This window comes from Syngnathus typhle, linkage group LG6, assembly GCF_033458585.1.
Source record: "Syngnathus typhle isolate RoL2023-S1 ecotype Sweden linkage group LG6, RoL_Styp_1.0, whole genome shotgun sequence".
NCBI lineage: Eukaryota > Metazoa > Chordata > Actinopteri > Syngnathiformes > Syngnathidae > Syngnathus > Syngnathus typhle.
In genome coordinates, this window is record NC_083743.1 from 3,176,798 (window position 1) to 3,193,652 (window position 16,855).

Here is a 16,855-nt window from a genome sequence, read left to right on the forward strand (position 1 = left end):
CAATTACACATTATCGTCGCACAACATCATTAACGCTTACCAAATAATCCACAACTAATAGATAACATACAACATGTTTCGTGGTTAACGAGGATTTTGTAAATAGTTTCACTTCCGGGTTTTTGTTGGGCTTTGTGACGTTCTTCTTTTAATAATAGCAGTTAGCAAACAACGTTTTTGGATCATTACCGCCACCATGTGGTTAATGAGTGCAAATCACCCTTTTGACTTAATGACACGACTGAACGAACACAAATGAGCCTTTTCCTTTCAGTTTCAGAACACAAATGAGCCTTTTCCTTTCAGTTTCGTTCGGACTAATATCGGTTTTATATCTTACATTTTTTTACGTGTCGTTAGGGCCAGTGAAGAAAAAAAACGAGTGGGGGACAGGATTCTGACTTTTTTCCTCAGAATTCTGACTTTAAAGTCAGAATTCCCACTTTCTGACTTTAAAGTCAGAATTCTGACTTTATTCTCAGAATTCTGACTTTACAGGTCGGGCGAAAATCTGCGAATGTTATCCATCCAAGGACGGAGGACCTGCCGCCTCCTTAAATACAGGCCGGGCGAAAATCTGCGAATGTGATCCATCCAAGGACGGAGGACCTGCCGCCTCCTTAAATACAGGCCGGGCGAAAATCTGCGAATGTTTTAAAGTCAGAATTCTGAGAATAAAGTCAGAATCTTGCCTCGGTTTTCTTTCTTCAATGGCCCTAATCCTCTTCCGTATTACGTACGTACTACGTAGTCCGGAACCTTATTTCTCCCGCGCTGTTTGCGTTCGAACAGCACTCGGCGGGCGAAAGACCATTTTGTCGGTGAAGACAGGACAACTCGTTGGCAAGATGCATGTGATTAAGAGAGGTGAGTGGCAACCGTCAGATCCTCGTCTCTTCCGTTTTGTCTTCCATATGGTCACTGTTGCAAAACGAAAGGCAAACAATTGGTGCTGTCATCATACTTTTTGCAAGCGAGCTGATTTGTCTCACACATTGCGCAGTTAGTTGGCGGCACGCAACAGCAAACTTCTAGGAGGATTAATTGAAGCAAAGCAAGCGTGTTTGGTTCAAATGACGTTTTAACAACACTAGCGGTCAGGAGTGGATGCAATGTGTCTTTTCCTTCTTGTTCTAGGCTGATTTTCTCGAGGCTCCTTTGTCATAGTTGGCGCCAGGGTGTTAACGTACGAACGCGCAAGCGCACACGGGATAATAAGAGATCACCTTTCCGTTTAACTTTTTATGCGTACTTTAAATGTACCGTATTTTTCCATGTATAATGCGCAAAATTTAACTAATTTATTGTCCTAAAATCTGGGGTGCGCATTATACATGGGTACCAAAAAAAAAAGTTTTTTTTTAATTTAATCCGGATATGATACGGAGGCCGCCATTACAGATGGGCTTTCTTCTCTGCTGTTCACTTCAAACAAAATGCTCTCGTATCAGACGCTCGCTCGATCACCTGCTCGTTTGCTGTCCCAATGTACCCTACGCAAATCCGAAACATTTCTTCGCTATCGAGTTTGCTAGCGCATGCGCAGTGATACCGATCGGCAGAATAACATCCGGTTGTTCCCAAAGATGATCTTTCTTCTAAAATAATTTTACGTTTACGGACTTAAGTAGGAGTCAAAATTTGGGTGCGTATTATACATGGGTACGGGCTTTTTTCCAGCATCAACATGCCATTTTTAGGGTGCGTATTATACATGGGGGCGCATTATACATGGAAAAAAACGGTAGTTCTTTAACCCCAAACTCTCCCCTGGCACAAATGACCTCCAATTACTTGTGTGAACAATTTCGACTACAAACTTTGCGTACCCTGTGGTAGCAGAATTACAGTATTTACAAGAAGCTGTCGTTGAGCCTTTGCAAAGATGGCCGTCGTAACGGCATCGGTGTTGTGTTCCAGATGGCCGCCAAGAGCGTGTCATGTTTGACAAAATCACCTCGCGCATCCAGAAGCTTTGCTATGGCCTCAACTCGGACTTTGTGGACCCGGCCCAGATCACCATGAAAGTGATCCAGGGCCTGTACAGCGGCGTGACCACGGTGGAGTTGGACACGCTTGCGGCCGAGATCGCCGCCACGCTTACCACCAAGCACCCCGACTACGCCATCCTGGCGGCGCGCATCGCCGTCTCCAACCTGCACAAGGAGACCAAAAAGGTGTTCAGTGAAGTCATGGAGGACCTTTTCAACTACGTCAACCCGCTCAACCGCCGCCACTCACCCATGATCTCCAAGGAGACGCTGGATGTGGTGACGGAGCACAAAGATCGCCTCAACTCGGCGATCATCTACGACCGCGACTTCTCTTACAATTTCTTCGGCTTCAAGACCCTGGAGCGCTCGTACCTGCTCAAGATCAACGGCAAGGTGGCGGAGCGCCCGCAGCACATGCTGATGCGGGTGGCGGTGGGCATTCACGGCGAGCGCGTGGACGCGGCCATCGAGACGTACAACCTGCTGTCGGAAAGGTGGTTCACCCACGCCTCGCCCACGCTCTTCAATGCCGGCACCAACCGCCCGCAGTTGTCCAGCTGTTTCCTGCTGGCCATGAAAGACGACAGCATCGAGGGCATCTACGACACGCTCAAGCATTGCGCCCTCATCTCCAAGTCGGCAGGCGGCATCGGCGTGGCGGTCAGCTGCATCCGCTCCACGGGCAGCTACATTGCCGGTACCAACGGCAACTCCAACGGCCTGGTGCCCATGCTGCGCGTCTACAACAACACGGCGCGCTACGTGGACCAGGGCGGCAACAAGCGTCCCGGTGCTTTCGCCATGTACCTGGAGCCGTGGCATTCCGACGTCTTCGACTTCCTGGAGCTGAAGAAGAACACCGGCAAGGAGGAACGCCGCGCCCGGGACCTCTTCTACGCCCTGTGGATCCCGGATCTTTTCATGAAGAGGGTGGAGAGCAACCAGGACTGGTCGCTCATGTGCCCCAACGAGTGCCCCGGCCTGGACGAGTGCTGGGGCGAAGACTTCGAGGAGCTCTACACGCGCTACGAGAAGGAGGGGCGGGTCAAGCGGGTGGTGAAGGCCCAGCAGGTGTGGTACGCCATCATCGAGTCGCAGACGGAGACGGGCACGCCCTACATGCTCTACAAGGATTCGTGCAACCGCAAGAGCAACCAGCAGAACCTGGGCACCATCAAGTGCAGCAACCTGTGCACAGAGATCGTGGAGTACACCAGCCACGACGAGGTGGCCGTGTGCAACCTGGCCTCCGTGGCGCTCAACATGTACGTCACGGCCGAGCGCACGTACGACTTCAACAAGCTGGCGGCCGTCACCAAAGTCATCGTCAAGAACCTCAACAGAATCATTGATATCAACTACTACCCGGTGCCCGAGGCGGAACGGTCCAACATGCGTCACCGGCCCATCGGCATCGGCGTCCAAGGGCTGGCCGACGCCTTCATCCTCATGCGGCATCCCTTCGAGAGCCCCGAGGCGCAGCTGCTCAACATCCAGATCTTCGAGACACTTTACTACGCAGCGCTGGAGGCCAGCTGCGAGCTGGCCGCCGAGCACGGCCCCTACAAGACGTACCAAGGCTCGCCCGTCAGCAAGGGGATCCTCCAGTACGACATGTGGCAGCGGACACCCACGCCGCTGTGGGACTGGGCGCTGCTCAAGGAGAAGATCGCCAAGCACGGCGTGAGGAACAGCCTGCTGCTAGCGCCCATGCCCACCGCCTCCACCGCGCAGATCCTCGGCAACAACGAGTCCGTCGAGGCGTACACCAGCAACATCTACACGCGTCGGGTGCTCTCCGGCGAGTTCCAGTGCGTCAACCCGCACCTGCTCAAGGATCTCACTGAGAGGGGGTTGTGGGGTGAGGACATGAAGAACCAGCTGATTGCTAACAACGGCTCCATACAGGTTAAATATCTTCAGAACAGAAAAGTATAGCAGGAGGGTTACTGTATTCCTAATCCTGGTCTTTTTTTTCTCCTCCCCAGGAAATTGCTGAGATCCCCGACGACCTGAAGCAGCTGTACAAAACCGTGTGGGAGATCTCCCAGAAGACGGTGCTCAAGATGGCCGCCGACCGAGGGGCCTACATCGACCAGAGCCAATCGCTCAACATCCACATCGCCGAGCCCAATTACGGCAAACTGACCAGCATGCACTTCTACGGTTGGAAGCAGGTAACGTGTCAAATTTACACGTAACAAAAGCTTTCTTAGCGTGTACTTTTAAATCGGCATGCTCCATCTGCTCCCAGGGACTGAAGACGGGCATGTACTACCTGCGCACCAAGCCGGCCGCCAACCCTATCCAGTTCACGCTGGACAAGCAGAAGCTGAAGGAGACTTCCGCCCTGACCAACGGCACCACAGAGAAAATTCCCGAGGAAGACGTCAAGGAGCGGAACACGGCCGCCATGGTGTGCTCTCTGGAGAACAGGGACGAGTGCCTCATGTGCGGCTCTTGAAGGCCATTCCACTTGTCCTGTTGAACGGCAGTCATTTTGTTCTTATGTGTTAATATTCATTCAATAAAAAACTTCACATATCTTTAACAATAAGTGGTTACCATGCTTCTGGAGATTTACCTGAGGTCTATTACGGAACAAGGTAAAAGCATACAAAAATTTAAGAATTAATTTTATTTTTTTTATAAAATGAAAACATAATTTACATTTTAAATGTACACTTGTTACAACCCAGAGCCAATAATAACAGTACCTGCTCCTCACATCCTCACTGTTGTATGCGTTACAACCAAAAAATAAATTATCAAAACATAGAAAGGAAAATTGTACATTACCGTTACTGATTTGTTCAACATGGATCACCGTAGGCTATAAATAGCTTCATCATACATTAAAAAAAAAAAAGCAATTATATTTAGAAAAACCCTTTTTTTACATGAGAAAAACAAGATGAAGACACCACGGAGGAATTAATGTGATTTTTCATCTGCAGGGTTGGGAAACCCAGACTTGCCAAACGTCATATTCAACATTTCCCACCAGAAGAAAGAAGCCTTAAAGGGAAAGCCAGAATGGCAAAGAGCTAGATGCTATTTTTATATCCTCAAATAGTACCTGTGGCGGTGTAGCCTTTAGGTCCAGTATCATAAGGAACCTGGGCCAAGTATTCAAACAGTTCCAGTCATCGCAAACAGTGTTATCGGAGTTATCAAAAAGTACCGGCAGCCGAAAAGCACAAAACTGTCTTTTTGTATGAAAAATAGATCAACAGTATATAAATAGGAGTTTTCACAGATGCATTTTGTCTCCCAGGTGTACAGTAAATGATAATAGAAGCACAATTTGCCATTTTTGTTTTTACAAAGACGAGTATAGAAATAGGTTGAAATTCTGGAAAGAAAATATATATACTTTTTGGGATAGAGTAGGAGAAAGAACACATTGTTTTTAGTAGCCTAGCTTAGCTTATTGTTAAGAGGGGTTGATGACTAAACTGTCACCCATATGGCTTGTGGCGTTGCCGCAATGATTAAAATGATTGCATTGTAGCAAATGCTAATTAGCAAGCTAATTAGTGCGCAAAGCCATCGCAAATGCTAACAGTCACCCACTTATCTCTGATAAAACATGGAGAAGACATTGGTGGGAAATGCTAATTTACGCTCAAAGCTATTGAAAATGCTCTAAATCACCAAGTGTGGCTTGGGACGTGTAAGCTTAATGATGAAATGAATTATGACATTAGCAAGAAATATCAATTAGCGAGTTAGTTAGCCGGAAAAGCCGCAGAAAACATCACTTAGCTCAGCGATAAAAGAACGTTAAGACGCGAGTGAAATATGCTAATTAGCCAGGTAGCTAGTTCAGGTACAAGCCACGAAAAACACTCAAAGCTGCCCAATTAGCTTTGTGGCTATGTGTTAGCTCAATGCTTAAAATAGATAATTAGTGCTAAAAGCTATAGAAAACACAAGTAAATGAGCGCAAAAAGATTTGGTGAATGTTGCAAGTGCAGTTCGGTGCCTCCGAGAACTGTATGCCTATCTCCAGTACTAAAGGTCCTCATTGTAAACGATGAAGGGCCACGAGTTTTCCGTAAACTAGTTTGTTCATCACCCACTTGTCGTCGTATAAACACGCGCACACTCTTCTATTCCAACAATAATTATTCCAACAATAATATCAGTACGATACAAATGATATAAACAGGTCAAACAGGTACTTAAGAATGTGTCGAGCTTCCGGGACCATCAAGTGCATTGTGGGAGATGTAGTCGATCACGCTGTTTCTGCCTGATTGGATTGCAGGAACCGTATTTAGGCCTCTCGAGGTGATTCAAACGGTTTCCTTGAACATAGGAACCAAACATCCAAGACCTAGAAAAAGAAGCGGCTCAGAGGGAGGACTGGGTTGGGGGGGGGTTCCAGTTTTAAGGCAGTTCACTCCCTTTTGGGCGCCACCTGGTGCACGGCGGGGTGTGCGTCGCGCCCGCCCTCGCCCAGGTGGTCAAAGAGTCGGTTGAACTTGCGCAGCTGCTCGCCGGCTGTTACGCTCTCCTCCTGCAGCCGCATGTTGTTCTCGCGCAGGTTGGCCATCTCGGCCATGAGGGCGACCTTGTCGTGCTTTTCCTGAGATAACACACGTGTAGAATATGTGACCCGGCTTGACGGATGGTGTTTTGCGGCTTGCTTTGGTGAGTCAACCACCCTCAAATGAAGCAAAACCCACTCACCTTTTCCAGGTCATTGTTGAGCTGTTTCAACATCACCTCCAGGTGGTACAGACGCCCTGACAAATCGTTGGGCGCCTCGTCGCTGTAAGGGGTGGGAGTGCACTTTAACGCTCGAGCGTGTGCGAGATGAATGTGTGAAGAGTGAGGTACCCGCTTAAGGTGGGCGTGGTCCGTGGCGTCTGAGGAGTGGGAAACTGCACAGGACTGCCGGCAGGCCTCATGTCCACGCCTTCTCCACGCGTCTCGGTCAGGGAGAAGAGCGACACGGCTCTTTGCGCTGGAAGTAGAAAAACTGGATTTGACAAAAAGTTGCCACTTGTCCACGAGTGGCGAGAAGTTAGATGAAGTGTTCACCTTCGTAGACTTTGGCAGCATTGACCAGGCTGGACCACTCTAGTCCGCAGGCCGTGTCAGGCAGGGGCATGAGACCGGGATCCAGCCTCCTCAGCGGGGGGACTTTGTCTTTCACCTCAGTGAGGGACAATTCCGACCCAGACAGCGGCACTGCGGGGAAACGCTTATGAGTGCAAAAAAAAAAACGGCATGTCGCCCATAGTGCGACTCACCCTTCTTGGTCTGCGAGTGATTGGAGGAGGCAGAGTGCTTGCGTACGGGCAGCGTGCACGTGAAGAGCATGTCCACGGGGGCCGAGCGGTTTTCCGAGTTGGCAAAGCTGGCGTCCCTGCGACCGCTGCACAAAGACTCGTCGGAAAAGGTGCGCTGCAGCGTGCGCCTGGGAGACTGCGGCGGAGAACAACGTCACAAGAGTGACAGGTGAAATCCATTCTGATAGGAACCATCTCCTCCGTTCTTTCCGTAGAATAAGAATAACGAAGCTTGGTTTTTGTGCACACGATCCTTACCGGATCCCGCTGCGGAGACTCTCCCGGGTTGTCCATGATGATCAGTTTCTTCAGATCGTCCTCGATGGTGCTCTTGTACGTCCGTCGCGGAGAGCGCAAGTCTCTCAGAGACGCTCGCAGTCGCGGTTGTCCAAACACATTCTTGGAGTTCACGTCCACCTGACTGAAAGACATCAACGCCCGTGTGGAGACTATAATTGACATGCACTGCCTAAAGATGCCAGAAGATGGCGCCACAACGACACGGTTTTTGTCTTCTCTCCAATCCGAACAATTTGCCAATTTTCTGCTTGACTTATTTCATTGGACACTACAGAAGATCTAAAAGTCATGTAGGAGGATGACCAACGTACATTTTGCTGTTGCCGCCGTCAGAGCCGGACGAGGCGTTTGCGTTAGAAGGCGACGGGCTGGCGTCTTCGGGCCGCAAGGTGCTCTGTCTGCTCTTTCCGTAAAAGGCTTTGGGGGCGGAGCTAGAAAGAGGGGTGGAGCTCAGGTGCGCCGACGTGGGTGTGGTGGTGGAGGCGCGGGCGGGGCGTGCTTTGTCCGCCGTGGGAGTGGTGTAACCCTGAGGTGTGTAGGCTCTGGAACAGGGAAATGTGAAGATGTCCCAAAATAGATCGATTTGTTTGTGAGATGTTTTATTACCTTGGTTTGAAAGTGTCCATTTTGTCAGCACTGGATTTAGGAGGAAAGGTCCGGGTGCGATACCCTTTGTTCTGACGGGCAGTGGCCGAAAAGTCGGTTGATGATTCTCGTTTCTTGGCGTCCCCCCCGCCGCCACCCCTTCTCATGGACGGCTCCGGGTTGTACGGGCTGGACCCGTGCGAAGGCTTCTGGGATGGAGCGCCCGAAACCTGCCGACCGTTGTGATTGTTGTAGTAGGCGGGCGCGTCGATGCCGCTGTCGTTGGATCCGCCCTTGTTAAGGTGATCGGGATCGGGCTCGGCGGGGTCGCTGGGGAACCCCCCGTTTCCTCTGTCGCCCGCCGCTCCTCCGTCGAACCAGCGCTCGTCGCTGTGGCTGCTGGAGGCGTTACTGGACAGCGTGTTGCTGCTGGAGGGGCTGGAGTACTGGGTCTCACCCTGCGGCGGGCAAACGAGGAGTTAAGGGCGGAAGGTGACACGGTGACCGTTTCGACTCCGACCTTTGAGTGTCTGTTTGGGGAGTCTTTCCCTTGGGCGTCCGGTCTCAGTCTCCTCTGGCCCCCTCCTCCTCCTCCACCACCAGCAACAGCCTGCACCCTGGACGCTACCACTGGAACATGCCAGATGGGTTCTACATGCAAAAGCAAGAAACACCATAATTCAAATAAATAAATAAATAAATAAATAAATAAATAAATAAATAAATAAATAAATAAATAAATAAATAAATAAATAAATAAATAAATAAATAAATAAATAAATAAATAAATAAATAAATAAATAAATAAATAAATAAATAAATAAATATCTGGATGTTGAGGCAATCAGATAATAATAAGCATTTCTGCTCCTCTTTGACTAGATCACACAATTGATCCACACTAGACCATTGATGTAAACAATTTGTTGGGCGTTCAAAATGGAGGTCGGCTGCACTCTGGGGAATAACGTACCGGTTTTGCAGCGCTCCATGGTGCTCTCCTGACTGGTGAAGCCGGACGACGAGTCTCCGCTGGACATGATGTCCATGTGTCCAAAGTGGGGCTCGAAGGGCAGCAGGGCACGCTGTCCTGTTCCATATCTGCGCAAACATTGCCAAGGCATTTGGCAAATGATTTCAACTTGTATTTGCTTCCTATTTTGCATCTCAATCGCATCCATATTTCCATCTCTGTGCACGACAGTTGGTTTGACTGACTTGCGACATCATCTCTAAGAGACCACACCCACTCACCTATCCGGTGAAGGTTTGTAGCGCACAAAGGGCCCCGGTGAGATTCCGGGTGGCCCCATGGTGGGGAGGCCCACCAGGCCCGAGGAGGGCGACGAGAAGCTGGCTGAGGGGTTTCTGTACGGGAGTAATCGATCACCTCCTGCAGGTGATGAGATGCTGTAGTGGTTCTCTGGGTAGCTGACCGGTCTGAGCAGACAAAAAAAACAAAAACAAATATGAATGTAAATTAAAATATCAAAAAACTAAAAATAAGAGCGAAATTAAAATAATTTTTAAAAATAAAATGTGAATTTTTAGGGGGTTGGTTGATGACTATCTCTCTCACCTCTTGGAGTTGAAGTGCTGAGGTTCCCTGTAGGGAACGGGCATCAAAGCCTTGTGGGAGGAACGCAGTGGCGGAGGCGCCAGTGGGGGGCCCATGGGGGCCCATCGTTGCGGGTTGGGGGTGCCGAGTAGCCCCTGAGGAACAGGCGGGCTGTCCCAGCACCAACCCGAGCGAGGGGAGGCTCGGTAGCCCGCCGCCAAAGGCTCCGCTTCGGGCTTCTGCTCCATTGTCTTCATCTCATATTCCTCCGTGCAGCCCCTGAAAGAGTCGCAAACAAAGGGAGCGCTTGATAAACATTCCGCTCAAATCCTTTTTATGAAAGAGCCGCACCGCATCGGAAAACTCACGGCTGATCATGGCGGATACTAATGAGCTCCCCTGACACGGACAGGAGCGGAATGAGAGGAGAGCAAACTGATTATTGGCACAACAAGACTCCATCTCGCCTACTGAGGGACGGAGGTCGAGTACTGTGTGTGTGTGTGTGTGTGTAAAATGCCGTCCAATCAAATCAAAGAGCTCTTCACACTTGGCCTTGATCTACAGCAATGCTTCTCGATTATTTTCTGTTACGCCCCCCCCTAGCAAGAAGAAAACTATTCGCGCCCCCCCCCCTCCCCACCGTGACTATCCTAACTTGTCTTGTAAGTCGTAAAATGTTGCACTGTCGCAAACGTCACAGAAGTAACAATGAGAGCGCCACTGCCCCCTGCTGGGAAGATGCGCAATTACACTTTATTCTAGTACTGCAAAAAAAAAGCCTGTTCCCCAGGGTCACACGCGCCCCCCCAGGTATAGCACGGCGCCCCCCCAAGGGGGGCGCGCCCCACTATTTGAGAAGCACTGATCTACAGGATATGCTGAGCAGAAGATGGTTTTCGAAAAGTGGTCGAAAAGCCGAGCTCGCACGGCGAGAACGTAAACTCTACGCATGAAAGGCCGAGCTGACATTTGAAGGCCAAACTTCTCGACTGTGAAAAAGCTGAAAAGCTGTAAGGCTAACCAGCGCATTAAAGAACAAAAAAAAAAAAAGGAATGCAATACCCATCTGAAACAGCAGAGGCGCTGTTGATCTGAAGAACAACATTGTCTTAGCCAATGCAAAGTGGAGCGACCTCCAAACTAATTCACGCCCAGAAGCGAGCGGGGTGAAAATGATGAAATCATTATTTATCTGAGGGAACGTCGAGAAGAAATGGACTGTCAACCTGACTAGCAAGCTTTTCAGCATCTTTGTTCTGTCCTCACCACATCAGCTACATTGCGTCTCTGCGGAGATGATCCAAACTATTCTAAAAATGACACGTTTAAATTCCATTTAACACAACAAGTGATACGCATCACTTGCGTTTTCATCTTAAACCAACTAAGCCTTCCATCCTGCAAATAAAATACAATCAAAACGCCATGCATGTCTAATCCAAAAAGAAAAGACTAGCTACACCGTGATGCTGCTTTGTCCGAGTGGTACGTACCCGAAGCATGCGCGGCGGACGTTCTCTTCCCACACGGCTGGCGCTCCCCCAACATGCGCGGCGGCGGCGGCGGCGGCGCAGGGTTAAAAGCGCTATCGCCATCTATCACACCTTCTCCTCTGCCGTACCCGCCGCTCTCCGAAGCCGAGCGGAGGCAGCTCTCGCTCTTCTCTCCGTCTCCATTCCGCCCACTCCCTTTCGCTCGGCGCTGTTGCGACACGTTGTGCTCCTCTCGCCGGCGCCGCCTCCCTCAACCCCCCCCCCCTCCCCTCAAAGCATTTTAATGAATCGCTTCCACTCGCTTTCATTATTTATTTTGACTCGCCTTTTTACCCCTCCCTCATGAGGATTGGAGTCCTTAATCTCACGCAATCGGCTTGGCGGGCACAAAGCGAGAGAGAGAGAGAGAGAGAGAGAGAGAGAGAGAGAGGGAGGAAATGCAAGACTCTTAATTACTCGCTGTACCGTTGCCACAAAATGTGCGTGTGCGTGTTGAAAGATGGTGTAATTAAACGCTGCGAGCGCAATGACTGAAATCCAAGCGTGTTCCACAAACCCAGACATGCTCGCGCAAGCCGTTGGTTCTTTTCGCACCCTCCCACGCAAAATCCTGCCCACCGGCTCAGCCGGGCTTTTTTTTGTCAAGATGGGCTCTCATAGCTGGCTGCGGAAGAAAAGGCCAGTGTTGCACTTGACGCACCTCCGCGGGCCGCCTTCTTCGTACGGGGGGATGATAACCACTTTGACCGTCACCGAGGTCCTGAGCAGGTCGATCATCTGCTCGTGGGTCAGCGTCACCGCCGCCACTTTGCAGATCTCCACCAGGCGGCTGCCCTGCCTCAGGCCCGCCTGCCAGGCAAAGCCGTACTCCTCCACCTGCACGGCGAGACCGCCTCGGGGTTAGATCGAAAAGCACGTGCCGATTGTCGACGGGCAAACCAACGCTCGCCGTACCTCGGCCACGGTGCCGTCCAAGCGCACGTGGAAGCCCAGTTGGCCAAGTCCGTTTCTCCTCAGCGTCATGTCCACCGTCTCGCATCCCACCGTCAGCGACTGGAAACAAGACAGCAAGTTCAAAACAGGATATTTGAGTGCTACTTGACATTTTGCCGCTTTGTCAAGAGACTCCCGGTGACCTTGATCAGCCGAAGCGTCGTCATGCGTTTGCTACTTCTGCAAAGATGAACTTGTCCTGTTTATCCCCCCCCCCCAACATTTTCTTTCTGTGTAGGATTAGAACTCCAGGGAATCTCCTTTTCTGCCCATTTCATTCGTCAAATGTCACAAGGGATTACCGTAATATGGAAATGGCCTCCTCATCGGCGTCCTGAGCGACGCGATCCCACTGAGTGTTATTAAATCCGACCTTTTTATATCATTATTGGATTTGTGTTCATTAATTATTCATTCTATATTAATTTACTACCTTCAATCTGGCTTATTAGCTTTAATAATCAATTCAATTCAAGTGAAGAACCACTCCAGGAATATTCCTCACCTTCAACCTCTGGACCATTTCCCTGATGTCTTGCGCGCATCCCTCCAGCACCCGCACGGCGATGTGGTCGCCTCTGCCGTAGAAGATCTTCAAAGCCAAGCGCTCGGCCGTCCAGCCGATCACGTCGGCGCAGAAGCAGTTGAACACCACCTCTTTGGTGGAGCAGTCCACCAGGAGGACGTATTCGGCGGAAAAGCCCAAGGCGCAGCGGAGCTCAGCGCCGCCGCCGCTGAAGTCCTGCGCCAGGACCCTCCAAGCGACGGCCCCGGCGGCCCCCAGCTCGGCGGCGTCCCGCGCTTTGGAGCGCTCGCGTTTCTTGGACGCCAGGGAGATGAGGTTGTTGAGTTTGCCGGCCGAGTCCAAAGGGGTGCTGCTGATGTAGTTCTCGGCCAGGTCGCGCAGGTATTCCTGCCTCGTCCGCGTCGCCATGGTGTGGAACTTCTCGGACTTGTGCGCCGCATTTTCCGCGTTGATGATTTTGGCGAGGAGGAAGTTACGGAAAGTGTCCGGGTCACGGAAGGTGACGCTGCTTGGGATGGCTGGGCCAAAAGGCGGCACGTCCTTCATTCTTGTCACGGCAACACTGAGTGAGGACAAAAGTGGAGATTTGGATATCATGCCCTCAAACATTAGCAAAAGAAAAAAATGCTATACCTGTAGCAGGTGTTTTCCGAACAAGGATTGTGCACACGGACGATGAGAAAAACGTGCTGGAAGTGCGAGCGGATATTCTGAGGGGTGAACGGCAAAGCTCCGGGCTCCTGAAAGATGATGGTGACGATGTCGTTCCCGATGTGTCTCTTTCGAAGAAGCTAAGGATGAGAAAAAAAAAAAGGAAATTAAAGAAACATGGCACAAAAACGTAGCTCAATTTACATGACAAATTTCTGCGGGAGGAAACAAGTCTGACAAGGCGACGGTCGGTCTCAACATCATAACAGACTTTATATAATCTGTTTTTGCACTTTGTGTGTAGACTATTAGTGCCTCACTTTGTGTGTGTGTGTGTGTGTGTGTGTCACGGCGTCCAGACTGTGTCTGCTTTCCAATCCCCTGCTCATCTGCTGATGGAAGTGTTAAAGTAGCAATTATGTAACAGTTTGGCTACGAATACACATGGGCCAGTATTTTATTTTTATTTTTCCCATTGTCGCCATTATTACATATTTTTATATAATTGTGAAGGACGAATATCTTTATTTAAGACATTCAGATTGTTTTCATTTATATGATCTAATCTTTTTTTTTATATATTCAGAAAATATAAAACTATGATCGTCATCTTTCCGATTGTCCCTCCATTCTTTCAAATTTGCAGTCTCTTCTGCCGCTGCTGATCATTTTAACATGTGATATGCCGCCACCTAGCGGTCTGAATAAAAGAAAAGGGGCCATGTTACTGCACAGAGGAAACCGCTGGATGGCGGTATTGGGCCTTTTAGTCAAGGAAGGGAACTTAAGTTTGAGTCTATGAATAAATCAAAGTGCAGCCCTAAAACAGTAAGTTGGACACTTGTATATAAAACGTCTGCGTGAATGGATGACTTTGCGGTTAATTATTTGCTATGTCGAGAGCAAAATCCATTTATAAATCTTACCACCCTCCCGTGACTAACTTTAATCGCTCACATATTTCAAACTTGAAATTCTTGTTAGCCATCAACAAATATGTAAATATAGAGGAAGTCATCAAAGCACAGCTAATAATGATGTCCCTTTTGCTAGCCATGAAGTAGGGCAGCAAATCACGTCTCCGTAAAGCGGTTCAGCCCAGATGGACGATGGTCGTCTATTCTTCAGAACAAGTGAGCCTGACAATTGATTGATGTCAATAAAATCGGGCCAAGATGGAAAAGCTAAAGAATGAACGCGTATCGTACAAGGAGGAACGACAACTTCCATTTGCTCATGATGCTGGCACACTCTTCTTCTTACCTGCTGCGGGTTGTTGGGCATGTAGGGCAGCATGGTGGAGATGTGGAACATGACTTCGTAGCCCTGGTAGGTGGTGTACAAGGAGTGGGTGCCTGTTGAGTCAGCTGCAGTGGCACGTTTTGTTATTGAGCGGAAGGCACCGGAGGAGGGAATGTCCTCGCGAGGAACGTCTACTCACTCTTTGTGTCGAGCTGCGCGGCGTATTTGCTGAAACCTTTGAGGAGCACCTGCTCGCCCAGCAGCTCCAGGAAGGCAGAGAAGGCGGGCGACGCCTCCTCGTTGTTGTACATCTCCTCCTCGGTGCTCTGGCCCGCACGGCACAGCAGAACACCCACCTTGTGCTTCTGACTTAACTAGTGAAGACCCGCGGATGGTGATGTTCACGTTCAAACAAACGCGGAATATCGGCGTGGGCTAACTAACCCCTTGCTCGTCCAGTTTAAGGAGCTGCTCCGTGACTTTCGGCGTGCCCACCGCGAGCCTCAAACAGGAGACGCTGAGTTCGGGGACCACCTGCTCCAAGACCTCCTTGAGGGGAAGGCCGCGCACCGTGCCGTGTCTCCCCGTTGACGGCACCCCGTCCTCCAAGATGGATCCTCGCAGCGTTACCAGCTGTGTGCGGGAAATGACGCCACTTAACTTTGCATTGTTTGTTTTTTTTAACTTAAAAAAAACAAAAAAACATTTAGGTTTAAAAATGAAATCACTGCATAATACGACTCTTTAAAGTCCACAAAATGGAATTCTTACTGATCAATTATTTATGCCCACTATATTTCCATACTATAATGGCGCAATCAACGATTGGCTTTCATTTGGATGGATTACCGTGGCGGCCATCTTGATTGTGAACATACGAAGCCAATAGTATAATAAGATGTTATGAGACGGGGATTGCCATATTGATCCTCCGCGATTTTATTTATTTATTTATTTATTTTACGAGCAGCTGCAGCTCAAGGCCCGAGGAGCTAAAAGGACAGATGATTAGTAGCCTGGGAGCTTGAAGCAAGTCCCATCGGATGACGGATGGCCTGACAACTGCTCATAGGCCGGCGGGCCAGAAGCAACATTTTTCCTCTCGGTCACACACACATTTTGCAGCGTGACCACAGAGAGTGCGCGTGTGTTTCTTAATGTCCATTTGTACTGTGAATTACTATTCCACTCAGTGGCGGATTGCTCCCCCACGGGCAAAATTGACCTGCTTCAACACATTAAGCCAAAGGAAAAAAACAAAAAGCGAAGATGGATTTCAGAGTTGCTGCACCTCGACGCATGCGAAAGCAAACACGTTCTTGAGAAAAAAAAAAAACGACTGCGGGGTTGGCTTCCTGTGGCGTTCTGGAACTTCGCTCAGAGGGATGCACGTACTGTATGAACGTTTGAAGATGGTTGAGGAGGTCTGCCCACCTTGCTGCGTCAGCGCCGTGAATTTAATGGGGGGACTAAAAGCGGATGGATGTTTCGGAGCAGCTGCGCCTCGAGTCAGAAAGAATAAAGTCCGCAATCTATCTCGGGTTTTGTGTGTGTGTGTGTGTGTGGGAACGGCCCGGCTTAGCAAGCAACCGCTGCAGCTCTGTGTACTTAGACGGGCATAGCGGCTCCATTGTTGTGGCGCAGCTAAGGTGATGAGGCCAGGCAGCCATGTAATCCAGCTAAAGACAACACAACGGACCTTTGGGGCCTTGACTGTGACAAAGTCCGACAGGTGGTTCGGGGGGGATACAAAATATGTAATTGGGGTGATCCGCGTATCAAATTTGCGCTGTAATCATTTTTATTTTTAAGTACGGGAAAGAAAGTACCGTAATTTTCGGACTATAAATCGGACCGGAGTATAAGTCGCACCAGCCATGAAATGCCCAAAAAAGTGGAAAAAAAACATATATGTATATAAGTCGCTCCTGAGTATAAGTCGCCCCCCCACCCAAACTATGAAAAAAAAAAACGCGACTTATAGTCCGAAAATTACGGTATTACGATTTACAGCCATTGTCAGGATCGCACGTACCTCACTGGTTCGCACAATCAGCCGGTACTGGTATTGGTCTTTCAGGTCTTTGGTGTCGTCTAGTTTCTCCCTGCGGACGCTCACGGCCACCGGGCCCAGCTTTTCGTCGGTACCGAAATAGTTGGAGTGTTCTGGTGGAGAACGGAGAGGTTTTGTGGCGCGTTCAAAGGAT

General features: G+C 49.6%; 2 protein-coding genes across 3 annotated transcripts in view; one reads left to right on the top strand and one right to left on the bottom strand.

The window, feature by feature from the left end:
• Positions 1-563: 563 nt before the first annotated feature.
• On the top strand, positions 564-5,159 carry rrm1 (ribonucleotide reductase M1 polypeptide). The gene is made up of 4 exons (XM_061280376.1): positions 564-867; positions 1,921-3,902; positions 3,983-4,171; positions 4,249-5,159. The coding sequence occupies exons 1-4, from the start codon at positions 711-713 to the stop codon at positions 4,456-4,458; spliced, it is 2,538 nt and encodes an 845-aa protein (XP_061136360.1). The 5' UTR covers positions 564-710; the 3' UTR covers positions 4,459-5,159.
• sipa1l3 (signal-induced proliferation-associated 1 like 3) overlaps positions 4,614-16,855 on the bottom strand; it is a 35,336-nt gene continuing 23,094 nt past the window's right edge. The window contains exons 4-23 of one of the 2 annotated variants that reach the window (XM_061280374.1): positions 16,684-16,814; positions 15,093-15,281; positions 14,848-15,022; positions 14,670-14,773; positions 13,389-13,546; positions 12,735-13,317; positions 12,191-12,289; positions 11,937-12,112; positions 9,762-10,019; positions 9,437-9,622; positions 9,156-9,283; positions 8,703-8,833; positions 8,204-8,640; positions 7,909-8,139; positions 7,556-7,718; positions 7,259-7,433; positions 7,047-7,196; positions 6,843-6,969; positions 6,693-6,774; positions 4,614-6,588 (exon numbers count right to left, since the gene is read on the bottom strand). In XM_061280374.1, coding sequence (XP_061136358.1) covers positions 6,400-6,588; positions 6,693-6,774; positions 6,843-6,969; positions 7,047-7,196; positions 7,259-7,433; positions 7,556-7,718; positions 7,909-8,139; positions 8,204-8,640; positions 8,703-8,833; positions 9,156-9,283; positions 9,437-9,622; positions 9,762-10,019; positions 11,937-12,112; positions 12,191-12,289; positions 12,735-13,317; positions 13,389-13,546; positions 14,670-14,773; positions 14,848-15,022; positions 15,093-15,281; positions 16,684-16,814 — 3,872 coding nt within the window. In that variant the 3' untranslated portion in view covers positions 4,614-6,399. Of the gene's footprint in view, positions 6,589-6,692; positions 6,775-6,842; positions 6,985-7,046; positions 7,197-7,258; positions 7,434-7,555; positions 7,719-7,908; positions 8,140-8,203; positions 8,641-8,702; positions 8,834-9,155; positions 9,284-9,436; positions 9,623-9,761; positions 10,020-11,936; positions 12,113-12,190; positions 12,290-12,734; positions 13,318-13,388; positions 13,547-14,669; positions 14,774-14,847; positions 15,023-15,092; positions 15,282-16,683; positions 16,815-16,855 lie in introns of both variants that reach the window. The other variant, XM_061280373.1, reaches the window with a different exon arrangement.